The 23,021-nt window shown below is 41.2% G+C and overlaps 1 protein-coding gene across 1 annotated transcript; it reads right to left on the bottom strand.

The window, feature by feature from the left end:
* Positions 1-434: 434 nt before the first annotated feature.
* LOC138193520 (voltage-dependent L-type calcium channel subunit alpha-1D-like) lies at positions 435-22,337 on the bottom strand. The gene is given in 48 exon segments (XM_069141644.1): positions 435-1,209; positions 2,529-2,861; positions 2,978-3,090; positions 3,985-4,376; positions 4,565-4,747; positions 4,833-5,167; positions 5,663-5,787; positions 5,980-6,081; positions 6,202-6,304; positions 7,478-7,574; positions 7,692-7,819; positions 9,180-9,339; positions 9,607-9,698; positions 9,832-9,897; positions 10,006-10,140; positions 10,300-10,320; positions 11,228-11,311; positions 11,408-11,518; positions 11,609-11,767; positions 11,887-12,088; positions 12,327-12,473; positions 12,566-12,618; positions 12,717-12,824; positions 12,968-13,055; positions 13,257-13,363; positions 13,468-13,552; positions 13,594-13,764; positions 13,853-13,949; positions 14,047-14,104; positions 14,197-14,260; positions 14,418-14,490; positions 14,618-14,738; positions 14,850-15,057; positions 15,143-15,368; positions 15,510-15,670; positions 16,406-16,432; positions 16,531-16,594; positions 16,677-16,742; positions 16,846-16,988; positions 17,149-17,252; positions 17,375-17,571; positions 17,668-17,820; positions 17,906-18,051; positions 18,142-18,281; positions 20,718-20,822; positions 20,965-21,105; positions 21,107-21,174; positions 22,319-22,337. Coding segments are annotated over 48 exon segments (6,288 nt in total). The 3' UTR covers positions 435-1,002.
* Positions 22,338-23,021: the final 684 nt, after the last annotated feature.

Raw genomic sequence — 23,021 nt, 5'->3', positions numbered from 1 at the left:
CAATTCCTGGTCCCACAAACCTTATTACATTTTTTTTTTTTAAAGAGCATAGATGGGAATAAGAAAAACAAAACTGGATAAAACTTCACCTGCCAAAATAAAATTCTGAATCCACATAGGATCCTACAGGATTATAAAATGCCCTGTTTCCAGCTTAGCGCAGCGACATAACACTCCTACAACAGCTCTGAACAACAGATACACATACCTTATTGTTTCACAAACTTCCTTTCTGTAAAGGGGGGAAGTGATACCCAGATGTTGTCCATATGCTGTTCCAGTAATGGCTGATTACATAATTCTCCGTTTGTATTTCATTGTGCAACATCCGCTTTTAAACAAAAGCAAAAATCTTTGAGGTAAAGTCACACTATTACAGCACAAGAGTAAAAACAATTAAATGAAACATACATTAGATAAAACATGATATTTTATTGGTGCACATTTGTTAGCCTCCCAACCACAGTCACAACAAATCAAAAACTTAAATTCAACATTTTTGCCAGAGGTTTGTTGCATCTTAGAGGATATTCAATATAATGAAATATTACTCTTAAACATTTGGACTCGTCATCTGTGTAAAAAGTACAGATGTTTTATTGATCTGTGTTTTCGTTTCATATATTCTTATATTACAGTTTATTTGCCTTGACTGCAGCTGAACACACAGGCGTAAAAAGTGACAACAATTTAAGTACAGTACAAAACGAGAGCACAATGCAAACAAACGGTCCTTTGTCGTGACAGTGCAGCAGTGTGTTCCTCAGCCAGTTCAGTTCTGTTGAGTCCTGCCACATTTGTTCTTTAAACCTGTGCGTGTGTGTGTGTGTGTGTGTGTGTGTTTTGGCATTGACAAACAAAAGCATATCATAACGTGTGATAACTTTTTGTCCTCACAACGGATGTAAACACACACCACATAAAAGATTTTACTCTTCTTTTTGTTGTTTTTTACAGACTTCATATTTATGTTCTCACACTCTTATTTCAGTTTCACTGATCTCAGTAAGAAATCACGCAGTTCATTTCGTCGGCCAGTTCATCCTCGAAGTGAGAAATCGACTGACTTGCTCCGCGTGCTATCAGGTCGGCAGCAGCGTTCTCCATGTCGCCCAGGGTCATGTGACAGGCTTCAGCGATCTCCCGCTTGGCGAAGCTCACAAACTTGGGGTCCCTTGCGTAGACGCCGAGACCCTCGGAGATCAAGATCTGTTGTTGGCGGGAAGAAAACATGTGTGACAGGATTATTTTGTCTGCTTCTTGTTCGGTCTCCAAACGCATAAAAAACATAAAACATAAAATTCAAGTTTGTTGGTCATTATGTCCAAAGCACAGCGAGTTTTATCAGCTGAAAGACTAATTTTGTTATTCCTTCTGTCACAATGTAAACATTAGAGAGGCTGCAGATGGGTTTAGAGTGCACTTAGAAGAACGAGAGAGATTTTCACATGACTCTCAGTGGTGCACAGATATATGTGACAAAATGTATCAGCTGATATCAGCTTTAAAAATCAATATCATATTTTTACTGATCAAATTTAGCCAATAGTAGAATTGCTTTGTCTTCTGTTAACCTTGTATGAGTTGTATTTACTATAAATGTATGAGCATGGATATTAGAGTTTCTTAAAGGACAGGATCACAGTTTTCTAGTCTGTCTTAAAACAATAGGTGCCAGAACGAACATTGAAGCAGATCTTACTGGTCATTAGGAGCTCCCTTCCTAATGTGATTCTAATGTAAGTGCTGGGTGACACAATTTATAGTCTGATTTTGGAGGCAAAAATCCCTTCCAGAGATTCTCTGTATTGGTTATGAGGCCTCATCAGTTATCGTCCTTTCAGTAAAAAACATTTTTTTTTTATTGGCTATTGTTTTACAGCTGGGCTCAGACTGCATGATTTATTTATCTTTCACAATGGTAACTATTTCAGTTGAGGCAACCAGGTCATAAATTCTTTCCGTGTTTGTGTTGGGAGACTGGTACCACGACAAGTATGACCCGGACCAGTCATCGTTCACATTCATGCACGAGTTACTGTGTCGCCTGGGAACATGGTAAAGAAGTTGTCCATCACGGCTACAGAGGCACTGTGTGTGATGCCCTCTGTCATCCTATTGGTTGACATCAAAGAGCAAGTTGAAGGGTATGGCAAATTAGGCAGGTAAAAACAAAGAAATTCGGACATGTTTGAGATTTTTCGTTGGGGTGTCATGTGGTGTCCCACATGCCGCATTGTTCTTTCTTTAGTTATGTCACCCTAGAAGGCTTGTTTGTTATTCCCGAAGTTCATATTTGTGCCTGACACTGAAAATGTGTTGGCAACATGTAAATATTGGACTGAATTTGTGTCGTCTGAGCCCGGCTGAAGACAGACTTGAAAAATTGTGAACGTATTCTTCAATATTGCTGTAACATGTCAGCAGATACATGTGTAAAAGTTTTTTTAAATACCGTACATGTACACACTGGTAGCTATTAAAAGTTTCTTATTCACAAAAATATCCCCTGCTCCGTGATTACTCACCGACTCGACCAGACTGTCTGCGCTGCCTTTGTTCACGTAGCCCTGGTTGACGGGAGGCGGCATCCTGACACTGGTGAAGGTCCTGGTCTGACCGGGGTACCAGCCGGGACCCTTTCCTGCTGGAAGGCTGGCAGAGCCGTCGCTCCACAGATGCTGACGGGTACCGGTGGCCTCGTCCACCAGCATCATAGGAGTGTAGAGGAGCTTGCCCCTGCGCCCGGGAGGGGCAATCATTCCTGAAAGAGGAGGGGCGCCAGCTGCTGCCGTGTTCGCCCAGGAGGCAGAAGACATGGGGGACACGCTGCTGGGCCGGGAGTCCAGGCTGTGCTGGGTCTGACAGAGGAGAGCGCAAGGAGATGAGAAACACTCTGTATGAACACTGTCATTTCTGGGAGAGTGTGTGTGTGTGTGTGTGTGTGTGTGTGTGTGTGTGTGTGTTCCAGTTTTACCTGCAGACGGGATCTGGATGGAGATGTGTTGCCGTGGTAGTTTCCTGGGATGGGGAGGTCATCTACGGTGCTCTGTGGCCTCAGACACTGGAAGTTAAAGGTCGGCTTACGACCTGAAACAACATGCGGGTAGATGTTAGAAAACTGATCTGGGTGCGTGACTTTAACCCTGCGTGGAGAGATTTAGCATTAGCGTGACTGCATTCATCCACTAGGAGGCCTGAGGGCCAGAAATGACTTTTTGGTCAATTGTGACCCCTTGTTTGTGTTTTGATGGTGTTAACATGAACTGATGAAATATGTGAAGGAGTGTGTTCAATCTAAAATGGGATGTAAAGTTATAATTTCAGCTGATCGTTTACTTTCTTCAGTTGATCAAACTGCAACAAACACAAAGACACACAATTAAAGTTTAATATCCCGGAGCTGTTTCCTGCGTCGCTCTGTTAGTACTCCAACCTTGTGGATGTGAAGTGAAAGTCTACAACTTAAATTCCATAAATATGTGATTTGTAATTATTACCCAGAATCGTTAAAGTAAAGCGTTATTTCTCAGTGAACTTATTGTTCTAGCAGCCTCGAGACTGACGGTTTTAAATCGATAAAAGCCCTGATGGTAAATCCATTCTGGGATAGAATAGGAGTTATTCTCCTCCGAGCTGTTATTATAGAAGTAATCTAATACATATAGGTATGGGATGTGTAGAATACACATCATATAGTCAAAATCAAACATTTTGTTTTGTCTCAACACTTGTAACCATAAAGTATTTGGTAATTTTGTGTGAAAAATTACCTTAACAATGAATTTAGTATATTCCTATTTGTGACGTTTATTTTTCCTGGGACAGAATGATCATTACAACACTAATGTCATGCCAGTTATTAAATGCACAAACATGCCATTTACAGCGTACTATGTGCAGTGTCTGCTACTTCTAATCTTGTTCCTTCAAGGAAGAAGAAAAAAACCCCTAAAACTGTGAGTTGTGGTTTAAGTTTCTCACCTCTGGGTATGGCAGGAAGTAGCCGCCTTCTGACGAACTGCGTGCCGTTGTTCTCACTTCCATTGTAGCCGTTTCCACTGTAACTACCGTCAGCGCTGCCGTTTTCGTGGCTGCCACCAATCATACTTCCGTTACCGTTGGTGCTGAAGACGCTGCCGTTCCCATTGTAGCCTGTGTAGCCATTGCTATCGTAGCCATTGCCGTTGTAGGGAGTGGGACTTGCAGCCACGCTTCCTCCATTCATGTTGGCGTCGGCGTAACCGCGTCTAACGAAGCCATTGGGATCATGGGACTCATAAGGTATCTCCCCAATGCTGCTAGCTCTTTCAAGACTGTGAACACTGTAGCCATTATCAGGTGGTTGAGGAGACACAGCCTCTGGATATATGTACCTGTGAGATTGATTAGATAGAGGATAAAATCGAATTAGAAGTGGTGATTGGTAGATTCTTCTACTTCAGTGCGAACCAGCGTAACTGTTTCACTCTTGTTTCTGCTCTTTATGCAAAACTAGAGCCTCCTGGCTTCATTTATTACATTTCTACTCCATCTCTCGCCTGACCTTCTTGCATTTTCTTACCCGTCTATTGATGCTAGACTTGCAGCATCTCCTTCATTGTAATAAACCGGCTCAGCTTCTACTCTTGTTTCCACCACTGGAGGTTCTGCAGTGACGACCTCTCCTTCATTTGATACCTCCGGCGGAGGAGGAGGAGGAGGAGGAGATGGAGGAGGTGGCAAATTAGTGACGGGGGCCACTCTGCTGATGAGAACAGGAGACAACAAGTAAGGAAACAACTCATTTAAAGATTACCAATGGGTGAATATACTACAAGTCAGTGACGCACATGATGGGTAGAGGCTCGGACTTCACAGGCTGGTCTGTCACAACGCTGACGCCAGCCAGCTCCGATCCTGGTCTCTGGTGGTCCTGCAAGCCCACCACCTGCTCGGTGATCACGCTGGTGATCTCGGGCTCGGGTTCGACGATGACCTTCGTCTGTTCTACGAGCCTTTCGGGAGGTGGCATCGGTGTGCTGGCGGGCGTGGTGGCGGCTGAGGTTCCACTGTCGAATATCTCGTCAACCATCATCTCTGCCTCTGCGCCCTCCTCGTCCTCCAGGTCACAGGCCATCGCCAGACGCATCTCTGGAGCCAGGTCCTGCAGCGTCCGCAGCCCTTGCTAAGAACACACAAATATACTCAAAAATCGACATAGATTATGTTTGCCAGGTGTTTATGATGATTTTCTGGCACATTTCCAGAAAGAAACTACAAAGTTAAAGTCTCCCGCCATTGAAAAATGATTTGATTGTTTCTTTACTTGGAGCTCTTCTCTGCAGAAAGATGCAGAGTTTAACACCAGAAGATCAAACTCTTCATCTGAAGGAGGAATGTTTCTCTGTGATCACCTTAAACCTCTGATGAACAGAAATGATTTTTATTGTGTTACATCACAAATAGTTTAGAAGCCAAACATTATTCTATATGCAGTTTCCTTTTATGCGAGAACACACTGAGACGTCTCAGTTACACTTTTATAACAAAAAAGATAAAATATTTGAGATATTTCAATGAGGGAGAAGCAGTATATATAACTATGAGAAATTCTAACAAGACAGTTTAACTTTATTGTGGAAAAATCATACCTTTTTATGTCAGAAAACATTTAGGTTACCTGCAGAGAAGCTGCTCTGTCCTTCTTTTTGGATTTCCTCTCCCTCTCTTTTCTCTTTCGGTACTTTTTGAAATAGTCTTGAATCAAGAAGCTGGCATAAAACTTCCCACATGTCACCTCATCCCCTGAAGGCAAAAGAAAAGTGAGACAAAGAAAACTGATTGTTGGATTTCTTTGGATGATGAGATTTATGAATGTAAATATATAGTTTTTCTTGTTTTTGAAAACAAAAGCTTCATTCAATACGTAGAGCGATTTAGGTTTTCTTTACTTTTCATATCAGTGTCAGTAGACAGCTATGTGATTTTGTGGCGTACCTCTAGGGGGAGGAATGACTTCATCGATGAGTTTAGGCTTCGTGCGTTTCCAGAGCTTCTTAATAATCACCTTCAGCTCTTCATTCTGCTGGTCGATGGGGCCTGAGAGGAGCACAAAAAAACAGATCTTTTAATCATAACAACCTTATATCACTGACTCAGGACGTCTCCTACAAGTACAATGAGCTTTCAGGTGTTTTTTGTTTATGTAGAAGGTCTAACCTTCAGTCTTGATCTTGAGTGAGGTTCGCACAAGAGCAAACAGAGTGGCGCTGAAGGTGACTGTCCCATCATGGTGAAGTGGGACATTCATCGCAACCAGTCTCTGAGAGGAAGAGATTCATTCAATTTAGTTCTATTTGATTTAAAGTGGAAAAATCACCATGCTACATGGTCCTCAAAACATTTTACAAATGCCAAAGAACATACAGCAAGCACATAAAAAAATTTAAAAAAAAACATTAAAAACATAAATGTTAAAGAAATGCAGCAAACCTAGGCCTATAATAAATTAACGATGGGATGGTTCAGAGTCACCTGAGACAGCCCAAACTATAAGACTTGTGAAAAAGGAAAGTTTTAAATCTAATCTTGAAATAAGAGAGGGTTTCTGCCTCCATAACCCAAACTGGGAGCTGGTTCCACAGCAGATGAGCCTAAAAGCTAAAAGCTCTGCCTCCCACTCTACTTATGGAAACTCTGGGGACCACAAGTCAGCCTGCACTCTGAGAGTAAAGCGCTCTATAAGGATAATATTGTACATATTGTACAGGTCTTTCAGATATAATAAAGCGTGGTCATTAGGAGTTTTATTATCTAAGGAAAAGGATTTAAAATTGTATTCTTGACCTCACAGGGAGCCAATAAAGAGCAGCTCATATGAAAGAAATATGATCTCCTCTACAAACTCTCATCATTACTCTTGCTGCAGCATTTTGGATCAACTCGAGGCTTTCCGGAGAGTTATTGAGACACACTGTTATAAAGGAATTAGAGTAGTCCAGCCTGGGTGTAACAAATGCATGGATTCATTTTTCAGCATCGCGCTGAGTCAGGATGTTCTTGATTTTGACAGATGAAAAAGGGCAGTCCTACAGACTTCCAAGTTAAAGTACAAATCCTGTTTAAAAATAACTCCAAGACTCTTCCCAGTAGCGGTGGAGGCCGAGGCGATGCATCCAGGGTAACCACTTGGTTTGAAAATGAGTTCAATAACTTGACTTTAGAAGAATAAAATTACAGGTCATTCAGGACTTTATGTCTTTTAGATGTCATTGAAGTTTGACTTACTGATTTGTTTAATCTGGTTTCATAAATAAATAAAGCTGGGTGTCATCTGCATAGCGATGGAAATTGGCGAAGGGTAGCATGTATAACGTAAAAAGGAGTGGACCTAGCACAGAACCCTGAGGAACTCCACAACTGAAGATGAGGCAGAATTCAGACCTAACTGTTTATTTGAGTGGTGTGCAGTACTATGCAGTATGTGTTCACTTACTTTGCAAGCAACACGATGAGGACAGAGTTTTCCAAAACCAAGAGGTGGCTGAATCCTGCGCAACATCGTGACCACATCAATGTGCTTTATACGACCGCTGTAGGACGCACACAAACACAGAACTGATAAGACAGAGAAGTTTATTGTGGAAACAGTGAGCGGGGACAGGGGCAACGAAGCCTCAGGATAAGTGGAAGGGGATGATGAGTCTTACGTGGCCTCTGGATCGTAGTCAGACCAAACCCGTTTAAATTCATCCAGGTGGTGAGTACCGAGCACGGTCCAGTCTCTTGTCAGATATTCAAAGTTGTCCATGATGACAGCAATGAACAAGTTGATAATCTGGGAGAACAGAGATACTTTGAAAATACTGTATCAATTAAACTATTGTGTACTAGTATAGCTACAAATTAATTGAAGTCAATAGAAGTAGTCACATTTGTTTCTGTACAATCAATACATCTGACAGTATATCACACTACTGTGTAGCTGTTTGCTTCTAGATGCATTTGTTAATGATATTGATATTTTCATATAGAGGGAAGCATGTCAGCCCACTTGATTCTGTGAATACAGCAAAACCCAGCAGGAAACAGGGGTCCTACTCTATTTTAGCTATTTTAGCTCTGCTAAAGGTCGAAGACCACACACAGACTGATGGATGTCAGCTGTCCACAAGTGAGGAAACCATAGAAGGAATTTAAGATGCACACACACACACACACACACACACACACACACACACACACACACACACACACACACACACACTAATCCATTATCACGCTCAAATTTAGATAAATAGATTAGATAGATTTTACTTTCCCACAGTGGGGAAATGTATTTCTTGCTTTTATATAGACATTATTGTTTTTGTTTCCCTTATTTTTATGTAGCAACATTATTTATGTATGTAAACTTTGTGTTTTCTATAATTTTGTGAACTTTTAACATGATCTTGGTGGAGGCTTCAAATAATCTTTTGCCTCTCCCTGCACTGTATAGAATTTGTTATCTTTGTAAATTTTTTGTTAGTCCCCCGACACCTCAACCTGGTGCCCTAGAACTAATCTCCTCAACAGCCACACCCACCACCCCTGTTTTACCTGCTTTACATCTCGTCTAATAGTTTGCAACATAGTTTGCCAACATTAACTTTGCTTAAAGCCACAAGTTCATACCTGCTATACGTGAACACCGCTCCTGTTCCTTCTCCACCAAATCCAAAGACTACCCTACTAGTGTGACTTTTGCTGACATACTTTGCCAACGTTCTCTTTGCTCAGGTTTAAAGTCACCTTCGTTTGACCCATTTAATATCTTAAAATAGCGCTGAGATTGGGGAACTGTTACCAAAATATTTGCACCCTTTTAAATGAGGATTTGGTGATTTGGTTCTTCTGCTGTCTGGATTAATCAAATCCACTGATGGGAGTTCACTGAAGAGCTGGAAACTGGAGACGACAGGGTAAGCTTTTAAAACTGCTACTACGCTGCTGTTGTAATACTATCCTCTCTACTTTCATCTGACTGTTATCCCACTGGACCTGATGGTCTGTAAAACACGAGTTTGAATTAATTATACCTAGATCTAATTTGGAGTCGGGAGGCTGTGTACAAAACGAGGGAAAGTGTTTTACTGAGAATGAAGTGATTAAAAAAAAAAAAAGAATCAGCCTGTATCCTGCGAGCCTTCACTCACCAGGTAAGCACAGAGCATGAAGAAGCTGATGAAGTAAATGTAGGACAAGTTGCTACCACAAGTGAACTCTTCACCGGGCTCAGTGTCGGATTCTGGGTCACAGCGTCTGCCGGGCAAAGCTGCCAACATGACCTCCTGCCACTGCTCCCCTGTGGCACATCTACAAGGAGATGGAGACGAGGACACATTTTTATTCATCCTTTACTTTTACATTGACCTTTTAAATCTTGTTTGAAAGAAGAAGTGTGAATTTAATTTAATTTCCCGACTGCAAGAAATTTTGTTGAATTTGATTTGCTCGTATCAAATTCAGCATAATAAAAGCTCTTAATAAGACCATCATAAATAAAGGTGTAGAAAGAAGAGTCTTATAAGTGTTTTAAAAACAAGGTTAGCATATGTCTGATTCTGGAATAAAAGGACTCACCTAAAAAGTACAAGAACAGCATTGAAGAAAGTCTGAAAGTTGCAGTTTCTGTTGATGTGTGTGTTGTCATCAACGGCTACCTTCCCAAATGACTAAAAGAAAAACAGAGGATCTCTTTGATAACAATTGATTTATTATTTATTAGCAACTTGGATTAATTATAGTTAGTGAAACATAAATGGCAAGTTCTTATTAAAACTCTCCACTTTTAGAAGAAAGACTCACCTGCATGCCGATCACAGCATAGATGAAAAAGATCATAGCGATGAGGAGGCCAACATAAGGTAAGGCCTGAGAAGATAACAGTCATGATTATATGATTATAGAAAAGTGTCAGGACAACACACTGTAGTCAACTCTTTGCATTATATGGATGTTTTTGTTCTGTGCGGCACTGACCTGGAGCGACTTGACAAAAGTCCAGAGAAGAGTTCGAATGCCTTCTCCTTTGCTGAGCAGCTTCACCAACCTCAACACTCGGAATAAACGGAAGAACGTGATCGACACTTTTCCACTTTCTCCTTTCCCACCACTCTGGAAAGAAAGTAAGTGGACACAGACAGGTACATAAAAACCTTTGACACATATATAACAAAGAGAGTAAACTGAGAACACAAACATGACATTAGATGAAGTGCTTTGGAGAATATCTCAATCCTTAAGTATGTTCCAGTGTTGGTGTTGAGCTCTCACCTCACCGTGGCCGCCTCCTCCCTGGATCAATATTTTAGGTGGTCAACATCGGGGAGAGACACCATGTAGGAGGAAAGAAAAGAAAAAACATCAAACACAAGTGGTTTCATTTTTTTAGAGTAAGGAATGTTGTCAAATCATTTTAACAAGCAAATAACAAGCATGCTGTGGAGCCTTAATATAGGAAATACTGAGGTAATGAGTCCTCATCAGTTTGTATATTTCATAGTGTATTCATTCAGCTAACTACTATATATACAGAATATTTTGTGTCATATTGCTTTGAAGTTGTCCCTACACTGCCATGTGGAATACAAATGTTGGTTTAAAAATCAACTTTAATTATATTAATTTGAATAATTCTGGAATCAGCCTAATAAATATCACATATTAGTTGACTGGTAAAACTTCCAAAAAGCACAGATGAGGTAACTTCAGTGTCATTTATGGAAGCTTTGGCACTGATGGCAGTAATAGTTTTCATTCTGGCACCTGACTTAATATTATAGTTAAATGATTGTTGTTGGGAAATAGAACGAGAAGCAACCTGAGCTACTCGCTTCATAAGATTTATTTCATGTCAAAACTCATTGCCGACTTTGACTCAGTAAAGAGAGTGTCACTATAGACTCAAACCTGTGAGTGTAGTTTTACAAAATTTGTTTGATTTGCTGTAAAACAAAAAAGATAAGTGATGAATTTCTTCTGTTTTTTTCTTTTTTCTTTTTCTACAAGCAGTGGAGTATGAAGCAATAGAGCAGTGATTCCCAATCTGTGGTACGTGTACCACCGGTGGTACGCGACACTCCACCTGGTGGTGCTCAAGAGCCTTTCTGAGAGGCCTCACAATTACACTCCAACTGAACCAAGTCCCATACAACATACAACATACACATTTCTTTTGTTGGCTTTTGGAAATTGAACTTACACTAAACTCAGAGACCGCAATGTCTAGCACGCTCCCAACGACGATCAACGCATCAAATGAATTCCACGGATCGATGAAATAGTGCTGCACAGATGAAAAAAGGAAACTGAGAGTCAACAACAGACAGTGGAGGAGCTGCGGCAAATGTTATTCTCAAAGGTAAACGAGGGGAATCCTCACATGAACCCGCAGAGCCAATAACTTGATACACATCTCTATGGTGAAGACCACAGTGAAGATCATGTTGAGGATGTCCATGACGGAGGTGAAGAGTTTCGACTGCTCGTAATGCTGAGAGAGAAACGACAACACGACAGTATAACGACACTGAAACAAGCTGACTGTATCTGTATTTAATGAGCGAGGTGTGTGAAATGTTACCTGGATAGCCAGAGTGAGGGTGTTCCCCAGAATCAGGACAAACATGACGTACTCAAACTGGCTGGAGTTGATGATTTTCCAGAATTTGAGTTGGGACGGGTTTTTGGGGATGTAAATCTTTATAGGTTGAGCTTTCAGAGCGTAGTACACACACTGACGCTGGGCAGGGCGAAAAGAAGAGACCAAACATTGTTCAGTTTTAAACAAATTCACTGCACATTTAACTGCATTCAAACCTAAACTAAAATTATAAATCAAGGTCTTGTGAAACTACTAACTTGATTTTTGTTGAGTTCACAGTTTTTGAACTCGGATTCTCCTTGCTCTCGAAATGTGATGATGACGAAACCCACAAATATGTTCATCATGAAGAAGGCGATGATGATGATGTAGATAATGAAAAAGATGGAGATTTCTACTCGGTAGTTATAAATAGGTCCTCGGTTTATGGCATTGGCATCCACCGCCCGGTACAGGAGCCTTTATTAATGAAAAATAATAATTAAAAGATAAATAACAAGAAGGTGAGGACATGATTCTTGGGCAAACATTGATTTAATTTAGTGTGTTTTAATGCGTCACACATTTTTCATAGACATTAAATTGTGCCCCAAAATTTTGAAATTTTAAATATTTACTTCACCAAAAATAGAGCTAAAATACAACTCAACTTTCTTGCTGTAAGGCAACAGACAAACAATGTAAAGTTAATACTCACTGTGGCCAGCCTTCAAACGTTGACACAGTGAATAAAGCCAACATGCCCTGCAGCACGTTGTCAAAGTTGAAATCACTGTTTTCCCAAATGCGCTCTCTAACCATGGGGTGGTTCATATCCCCGTCTTTGTAGACAACAAACACCCCCCTGAAATTAGACGCACACACACCTTTATTGAAATAAACAGCCTGTTAAGAGATTGTCAGGAACTTTATATATTTTAAGGAAAGAACACTGACTTGCACTCCACTGGAGTGTGTTTGGCCTCATCGGTGCAGCTGTAGAATCGGCCCTGTGACATCAAACACAGAGAAGGTATGCCATTAAAAACACTCACTTCCTGTTTAAAAACAGAAAGGACATAAATAATAAGGCTGAGACTGTGTGTACCTTGAAGAGCTGCACTCCAATACAAGCAAACATGAACTGAAGGAGCGTTGTGACGATCAGGATGTTGCCGATGGTGCGGATCGCCACAAACACACACTGCACCACATTCTGTGAGCACACAAACAAGAAAATAAATGTGTTTGAAAAGCAACAAAATTTACTTCATATACACACAATAAATAGAAAATGCTCAATATAAAATAAGAAATAAAGACAGACGGGCAGAAACAACATGGAGCACAGCTGTTTACCTTTAGTCCCTTGGCTCTGTTGATGGCTCGAAGAGGCCTGAGCACTCGAAGCACTCTGAGAATCTTCACCACCGAGATCGCACTTGAGCTGAAAGCAACAAAGCAAAGAATTTAGAAAACTGGTGACAACTTTTTTTTTTAACCAATAATAGAAAAAGAGATTGAACGTAGAAGTTTAAAACCACAGTTGAAAAATAAAATATCTTTCTCAAGTCTCTTCTTCAGATAGCAGCTGATTTTTCTGTCAAAATAAAACAGTGTGCAGTTTGTGTTACAGGTTTCTACTCACTGTAGAAAGAAAGACGCGAGGGACACGCCTACAACCAGCAGGTCGAGAAGGTTGAAGGCGTTTCTGCAGAAGGAGCCGGTGTGCAGAACAGCTCCGTAGACTGTCATCTAGACACCAGTGAGGAGGAGAAGTTAGAAACCAGCTGCCATCTATTTCTGAAATATACCCTTTCCACTCTTATTTTGACACTTGCAGCCACTGCAGCTGTTACCTTCAGTACGATCTCCACAGTGAAAACCGAAGTGAATACATAATCGGCGTATCCCAGCACCTGAGGAGGACAAGAGTTAGATCGGCTTTCAGTCTTGTTAATCGTGATTTAATATTATGCAAACACGAGGGGGAATATGACAGCACGTTGGTGAAGCTCCGTCTTACAATGTTCCTGAATGAGTGGGATTTGATGGGATCCTCAGCAGCCAGGGAGATACTACTGAGGATGATGAAGATGAGGATGAAGTTGGTGAAGTAGGGGTGATGGATGAGGTTGTGGCAGGCGACTCGTAAACTGAAGAATGAAGAACGGGAAGGAAATTACATGCAACGCATCGCTGCGCAAACATTTCGTGGGTTAATGTCGCTTCGTCTCAAATTACCAGTTTTTCTTTCCGAGGATGAAGAAGGAGCTTCCATCAGGTATCGGTACGATCTTTTCTTTGGGCCCGGAGAACTCTGGCTTTAATGGAGCAACTCCTACAATACAGAGTAAACAAGAAAAGGCCGTTTTTAATCAGTCTTAATCGGTTCGGCGAATGTTTCTCCTGTGGGACAGGATGTCTATCACACTCACCCTCCAGTCCCTCGATGGCTCTCAGCTCCTCATTGTCCTGCCAGTCATCCTCATCGTTCTACACTCGAGACAAAACATCAGCTGTTGGAACTAATTTCCCTCTAATAATATCCAATAGAGTGTACAAAAAAAGATTGAAAATGTCTCTACCCCTGCGTCTTCATCTTCTTTCTCTTCATCCTCATCCCATTCTTCTTCATCTTCCTTTTTCTCCCTGAATAAATAAATGTGCGCTGGTGTTTAGCTTCAAACAACATTTTGATGGTAGTTAATGTCATGCAAATGCAGTAGAAAAAAAACCATTAAGTCAGTTATACATGTGTGTGATGCTGCTGCTCTCCATCACCTTTCCTTTTCAGTGTCAAACTTACTCGACTTTTTTCTCTCCGCCACCTCCTGCCAAGTTGTCCACGGCGATAGCCAAGAAGACATTGAGCAGGATGTCTGATCACAAAGTTAAGGAGTCACATTTGTTTACTTTTGGTGTTGTGATGTTCAGACTGCGGTGGGATCAGAAACGAGCGTGCAAACACTGTGGATGATGTATTGATCACTTAATGCAAAAGGATACAGTTACCGCAGACAAAGAGGATGACGAAGTAAATGCACACCACCATGTTAGGGAAGATGGGCCCTCCGTACGCCATGATGCCGTCGTACATCACAGCGTTCCAGTCCTCTCCGGTGAGGATCTGAGAGAAGAACACATCCAAGAGGAACAAGAGGAGATAAACGATTAGACAGACAGAGGGACAGACAAAGTAGTGAGGAAAGCGGTGAGAGATTTTGAAGATGTAAATCACCTGGAAGCACGTGAGCAGAGCCTGAGGGAACGAGTCAAAGGTGCTTCTCTTCATCTGAGTCTCGTCGAAGTTGAACTTGCCTCCGAACAACTGCATACCAAGCAGGGCGAAGATGATGAGGAAGAGGAAGAGCAGCAGCAGAAGGGAGCAGATAGCTTTCATGGAGTTGAGCAGTGAATTGACCAGATCGGACAGAGCGGCCCAGTGTCTGGAAAAGACAAGACAGCATGACAAATGAAGACGGATCTAAATTAGTGGCTCCCTTCCGCACGTAGAGCTCTCGTGGAAATTACCGAGTCATCTTAAATATCCTGAGCAGTCGGATGCAGCGCAGCACAGAGATGCCGATGGGCGGGATGACCTCCATCTCCACGAGCATCGTCTCCAGAATGCCACCGCACACCACAAAGCAGTCAAAGCGGTTGAACAGCGCCATGAAATAGATCTGCAGACCGAAGGCGTACATCTTCATCAGCATCTCCAGAGTGAAGAGCAGCAGCAGGATCTTATTGGCGCGCTCTAAGGGACAAAGAGGATGTGGAGACATGTTTTTGTTTTTCTCCAGGGATTGCTTCTGAATGGTTTGAATCAAAAATAACTATAAATGTTAAGATATAAAAAAAAAAAATTTAAAAAAGGGGGAAGAGGGTTTTCTATTACCTTGCATCTCTGTGAGCCATTTTGGCTGTCCGTAGTGCTCAGAGGCGCTGGCCACCGTGTTGAGAAACACCAACAGAAGCACCAACCAGTAGAAGTTGGTGGTTTTGACTGCGACACGGCAGTTCTTCCTCATGGTATGGTTCAGCTGGCACAACTGGTCACTGAAGAGAGGGTAGAAAAAGTAGATGTTTAGTAGATTAAATGCAGAACTGAATCTGGAGGAAAATGTTTTAGCAGTGGATACAATTCTCAGACCAATTTTGACATGTTTTGATGTTGCCAGGATTCAATTCATGTCAAAACATTAGTATAATAGTGACATAATATAATATAATACAGTTCATTTTAATGTAAGCATAAAAAAAAAAAAAAAAAAAAAAAAAAAAAATTAATCACAACCTAAGATGTCTGATTAGAAACCAAAACTTTTTGACACAAGCAAAATTCTCATCTGTGACCAAAACCAACAAAACTGAGAGAATTTGTTTGCAATCCAAATAATATTATTCTCAGTCATTACATCTTTACTTACAAACTTGATTTTTAATTGCAGTGAGAAATTGGCTCTCAAGACATGAAAGTAGCTTCATGGAGGCTCAGCCCATGTTGCACTTCTCAATGATGATTCTTCTTAAACTTATTAAGTCACTAAACGTGAATCATGTCGATTTCTGGTCTTAAAGAAACACAATATTTTGACATAAATTTACCTTACATATAACTTTTTTATTTTACTATATTAGCTGGAAAACAAGACTGCGTTCTATCATATGACATGTATGATTGACACAGTCAAATGCCATAGATGATACGATGCCATAATGTATTGTTATGCCCCAAACTAGTTTAAAAAAAAAAAATTATGCACATTTTATGTGTTATAATACAATTCTTACCAGAAGCTGTTGGCCATCATCTTTGCCCTATAAGAACACGAGAGAAAGATTTGAATATAATGACACTTTCCCTCTGTGTGGTGATGATTAATTACAACAACGCTGATGTTTCTGTGTTGCCTTACATGAGGGACGCGCAGAAGCCGCTGTCATCATCCAGGTACGCTATGTCATCATCTGAGTCTGACTCTGTTGAACACACGTAAGTACTGAGTGTTAAAGATGATCAAATATCATAAACATAATAACAGACAGGGACAGCTTGTCGTACCTCCTTCCTCACTGTGTTTGTACCAGCCAAACTTCTTCATCATCTTTTTCTTCGCAATTGCAGCACCTTCAAAGACACACAGAGGAAGATTGTAAAAATGTGACACTACAAAGGGGAAATGTTTGGTTATGAGAGTGTGTATGTTAGTGTAAACATGCATTTAACTAACGTTTGTTTCCTTCTTCATCCACGTCCTCGGCCTCGATGAGCCAGTCCATGTAGCCGATCATGTCTTCCTCCATCTGCTTGCTCTCCTGTGCCTTCTGCAGCTCACCACGCGCCACCGCCTTCTCTCTTTCCTTAGAGAACTCTCTGTGCACATAAATACATGCACAAACTCAGGAAAACCATAAACACATAGTATTTGGACATATAGGACATATAGTATTTGATGGATTCAGTTTGACACAGCTTCTTTGTTTCATCATAACGCAACACATCTAAAGACAGTTGCGGTGCAGCGACTTCTCACCCGCTCAACACACCCAATACGAGATTGATGATGAAAAATGATCCAAAGATGACCAGGGAAACAAAGTAAACCCACGGTATCTCGTAGCCGATGGCATCATTCATCTGCACAGAGGGACAGACAGGTAAAAATAAGTATTGATCAGCAATCAACAATCACAAGATGAAGATATGGATGTGTGGGAACTGTGGAGGATCCAGGAACATGTGTGTGTGTGTGTGTGTACCCAGTAGAGCACATCTGTCCAACCCTCCATAGTGATGCACTGGAAAACTGTCAGCATAGCAAAGAAAATGTTGTCAAAGTTCGTGATCCCGCCATTGGGGCCCTCCCACTTGCCCCTGCACTCGGTCCCGTTGGTGACACAGAAGCGCCCGTTCCCAGCAAAGGCACAAGGTGACGGGTCGTCCTCCACCATGAGACCTGGAGAGGAAAACAGCGGGAGACCCGACAAGCATTGAGTCCACACGTCTGTGAAATATGGACAACACATTAAAACCAGCTGAGGAGGACGGAGACCTGAGGTCGCAAAGTAGCACGTCTTGTGCATCCTGCCGATGAACAGCTCCAAGCCGATGATGGCGTAGATGATGATGACAAACATGACCAGCATACCGATGTGGAGAAGAGGGACCATGGCTTTCATGATGGAGTTCAACACAATTTGTAAACCTGGCAAAGGCAAACACACACTTGTTAATTAATGCACATCGGAGGACACACAGGAACACACATGCAAAGACTGCAGTCAACGCACTCGGGACTCCGGAAACAAGTCGGAGCGGTCGTAACACCCTGAACGCTCGGAGAGCTTTGACATCCAGGCCTCCAGGTTTGCCTGCAGCGTGATGGGCCTCTCCTGGCTTATGATCCGTCATGCCTTCTGCCATCACACTGAACAACCTGCGAAGAGGCAGAAAGTAGCAGTTAACATCTTATTAATGATTGTACATACGTAGATAGAAACTGTAACAACATGAAGCACTAAAATACCCGACGATGACGATGACGAAGTCAAGCAAGTTCCATCCGCTGCGTATGTAAGCGCTGGGGTGCATGACTAAGCCGTAGGCGAGAATTTTAGTGAAGGTCTCGATGGTGAAGATGACGAGAAAGACGTACTCAACTTGTTCCTGACAACGACAGAAGAGGTAAAATAAAGATGGTTAGATAAAATTGGAATAACCTTTTTTAGTCGGTGAGTGCATCTGAAAGAAAAACAAATACAGAAGAATACAGAATAAAATGTCAAGTTATTTTTGGAGTATAATGTTGACATTTGGAAACTGTTATTGCAATTCATCACACATACAGTGTTAGGAAGGTTATTCTTCCAATGTAAGGGGTTACAGATTACTAGTTACTTTATTAAAAATGTAAGAGCTAACTTTTTGAATGACTTTAACAAACTAACTTATTATATTTGATTACTTCTATAACAAATGTTTGAAACTGGTCAATAAAGCTGAAAAGTCCTGAAATATAAATTTAAACTAACACATGTAAACCTCTCAACAGAACTCAACACTTATTACTGTCAAACTTTAATTAAAACTTCTTCAATATAACTTAAATTACGACTGGAATGATTTGATTTTCAAGCACAACCACTGAAACAATTCACAAGTGTCGATCACAACTGACTGCATCAGAAGAACTGGAACGGGAACCAATCAAAAACAAGGCAAAAAATTTCAGCACATACTGCCAAATAAATGGAGCCCGTCTGAACGTAGCCAGGAGGGAAGATGCAAAGCAACACAATAAACATTATATTCTACATATAAACTTATTACCAAAAAGAAAATAATCAAATGTAACCCCTAAGAAATCACCAACATTTTGAATATTACCTGGAATTTTTAATTGCATATTTTCTTCAGTAACTGTAATGATTACAAATTGCACATCAACAGACTTTTTTTGGTCGATGGAAAAAAAAGTGCCGTGTCATAAAGAGTTTATATCTGTGGCTTCTTAACCTCGTAACCCACTGCCTACCACAAGCTTAAGTCTGTCATCAGATCCCGTCTCTGTAACCTTCAGCTTTAATGCTTCTGATCACTGTCACTTGGACTTTACCTGAGGCTGACACTATAATCCAGGAATGACGTGGTTTAATATAAGACGACTGGTCTTCACAAAATCAGGGACACTCTCCCAAACCTGATCCAAAAATTATAATAATACCTGATATTAAGTCCCTGTGAGGAAGAAACCCTAAAGTGACAGATTACCTCCTCTTGGAAATCCAATAAAGAGATCTACTAATATCCATCCTGCTCTAACTCTGTGTGTGTGTGTGTGTGTGTGTGTGTGTGTGTGTGTGTGTGTGTGTGTGTGTGTGTGTCCGCTACTCTTTTTACTGCACTCACCTAAACTCAAATATGTAATGACTTGTACTTTCTTTAAACCATTTAAATATGATTTCAAACAATGCAATAACAGCAAAAACAACATATTCTTGTATATATTTTATAAATATATTAATCTATTTTTTTCAGTCATGTCACTGATATTTTCAAAATATGACTAATTTTCAAGTTGTCCATGTAATTTGTAATTTCCTAAAGAATAAAGGTCATAAAAAGAGAGAGAAAGACAGAGAGAAAGAGGGAGAGGAATGAAGAGGAAGGGAGGTGAGACAGATGGTTGGTGTTTAAATCAGTCATGATCCCTGGCAGGGTCACCTGGCCAAGGTCACAGCCCCACTTTTCCCCTCTAATACCATAACCACCCACCAGAAAACCCACCTACCTCCTCACTAATTGTGCATTCCTTTTTCAGAAAATACCCACTTTCCTCTTCTTTACAAACCCATTTAACCAGCCATGTCCTGCACTTTTATTACAAATTGCGCACATTTCTAATAGTTCCCTCAAATATTTCAAAGAACCCCAAAATGAAAATGATTTAAGGAAAAAAACAAGAGGAGACGTTCTTGGTGAAAGTTAAGCCCTGGAAACCAGAAAGTGTAAAAGAAGCTTAGCTGTAGTTCATGAGGAGTGAGATCGTGTTCACCTTGATAGATTTTCAAAGACTAAAGAGCTCTTCAGAGGTCTGACAGAGAACGACGTGTTTGATCAAAGCACCGGTATCTGTTTGAAGTGCTGTGCGAGTTTCTCCATGTTGTAAGACCTTTCTTCAAACGCCCGTTTTTCTTGCATGTTCTCCAGCTATAGGGTCTCCACATCTACTCGACTGTCTAAAACTACAGTCAGGTATATATGGGTGTAGGTAAGAATACTTTGGTCAATCACACAAATTAAGGAAGAGAAGGCATCCCTCAGAGGCAAAAAAATACTTGTTCCTCATGTGCAAATTACAAATATTTACTGTTCTCGTGTAGTAGTATCTAGTTGTGTTTTCACTTATCGGGCAACACATTGGTGAAGTAAAGATTTTTTTTCCAGTAAGTCCGACAGTGTTAACCTGTTTTATTAAAATTCCTGTGTACTAAACTTCTGTTTGACCCACACTATCTTCCGTAAATAGTTGGGCAGACCATGTAATGTTTTCTTAAATTATGTATAAAGAAGTTAGGCGACATCTGTCGACAGGAAACTCACTAGTTGGTGATTGGTAGCGTTGGAATCATCATCTGGGTACGGCTTGGTGACGCCCATGGCCACGCAGTTGGCAAAAATGGCAAGCAGGATGAAAATATCAAAGGGCTTGAAGATTGGAGTTAAGGTTACTAAAGATCTTTTGAATGCAGCATAAAAAAAACACCTACATCTCAACATATTCATATTCACATTCAATTCATTTGTATCTAATGAAGGATTATGTGTGTAAACATACATCACATGCCACCAACTCAGAAAAAGGATATTTCCACTCCACGAGGGCCAGCGCTGCCATTCGGATGGGGTTGCTCAGTGTGAGGCAGCAAAGAGCTCGGGGGGCCCTGAGAGCAGACTTGTTGGCCTGCATCGCCTTCTTGGCCCCCCCCCCCTCGTTTCCTGGACGAGCCAGTGGACCCGAGGGTGTCGGATTTGCCCGCTTCGCCCCCAAGGGGGCCATCTGTCAAAAGAATTTAATAGATAAAACATACAATAACGAGGATATTCTGTTTTCAAGAATCCTGAACGTGCAACTCAGTATCATGGCACAGACAGCCATGGGGGTCGACAAGGTTTGAAACCAAATCTGAGCCATGTTTTTTTTCCCCACCCTATCCCCAACCATGTGCTCATTTAGTAACCCCAACCACCTGTTTTTGCTAAAAGTAACATTGTCCTGTAAATCAAATGGCTCTAAGCATGCAGCAGGTTTTATTTTCACCCACTACAGGAAAACGTGTAACTTTCACGCCTAGACAATGCAAAGCGTGGCTATTTCACGTTTGGCTGTAGTGGACCGGTGTGTCCATTTCACACTTTGCCGTGATACCAGGTTGCAACATTAAATATACGGGCATTACATGATGAACAAAAAATGTAAGGGTTGAATTGTTTTATTCTGAGCATGTAAACACATATTTCACGTAGGGTAATATACACAGGTAGTTCCAATACAGAAGCGAAGTGAATCCATTTAGAGTAATTAAATCCAGTTTAAACCACTTTGTACCAGGTTCTAGTGGATACATTTTCAGCCCTTCATCACATCGGGTTTTTGTTACTTTGATTATCACATGTTATTATCTAACACAATTAGAAGAGGATTGGACACATGGCTGTAGTAGCAGACAGGTATTCTGTCCTGAAGGCCTCATATTATGAAACCAGAAGTGACCTACTTCTTTATTTGGAGCAGTGTGGCACTTAGCCCAGCACTATCCCCAAGTAGGCCCATGAACACCTGTTGACAAGGCCCTGCACAGACAGTAAGCCTGCGGGTCCCTTTATCAACTCATCCGTGTACAAACCACAGAGGAGCAGCAACAACAACAACAAAAAAATAATAATAAATGAGCAGAGAAGATCTTAAACTGTCTGTCCACGGAGGAAAACTTTGAATATGATGCGAGCTTCGCATTTTCTAACTATGGTAAAAGTGCGTTTGATCGTCATGTCACGTTTACATTTCTCTATGATTTCTATTTGGAATAGTTTTACAGTGCAATAAATCATATCCATTTTCTTATGCATAAATTCACTGTGAGGACACAACGTGCGTATTCTTACTAGTCTAATGCGTAAAAACAGAAGCTCAGAGACATTACCTTTCTTTGCCGCGTCCATGTTCCGCAGTTCGAAATCAATTAAGAAAAACGCGACATCAACTCCTCAGGGGATCTGCGACGAGTAAACGATCACAGATATGAATGTGGCCCCCAAAAGAGAGGATTTTATAGAGGTAAAAATAAAAAAAAGAAGGCTCATCGGCAGCCTGTCATTTCATATCCACAAGCAGTGCGCCGGTGCAGCGGAGAGGCTACAGGCCATTACGCCTGCTTGTAGCCTAAAAATCCAATTAAAGCCGCTTTCTGGTAATTTCTCACATCGAGTGAAATAAATATGCAGTTGCTTTTTTATCTATGCGGACACATAACAGAGCAGAATATTAAAACAAACGCGTGCCCATATAAGCGGTGGTCAGCCGTCGGGATTAAAGCAGCTGAGCCGTTTAAAAGGATGACAGTGGAAATCGTTCAAGGAGAAGGTGGAGGTGGAGAAACCGTGTGGCTCTGTTGGAATATGACGCAATGTTATGGTTTCAGAAGGGAAGAATATTAAGAAGAAGTAGCGTGAAGACGAAGACAGATAACTGAAAGTTAGAACCCCCTATTTCAGGACCCTGGACAGTAGCAGCCACTCAGCGCAGTACCGCAGGAGCGGCGGAAGGGGGCGCGCGTCCACAGTAAAAACAAAACATGACTGTGATTAAAGGCATTCTACCTGCTTTCATCTTAAATCAGACAAAAT

The sequence above is a fragment of the Embiotoca jacksoni genome, unplaced genomic scaffold (genome assembly GCF_022577435.1).
Source record: "Embiotoca jacksoni isolate LCO1_2020_lvr unplaced genomic scaffold, fEmbJac1.0.p SCAF_9, whole genome shotgun sequence".
Taxonomy (NCBI): domain Eukaryota; kingdom Metazoa; phylum Chordata; class Actinopteri; family Embiotocidae; genus Embiotoca; species Embiotoca jacksoni.
The sequence above is the reverse complement of the archived record's forward strand: the minus strand, read 5'-3'. Positions and strand labels throughout refer to the sequence as shown.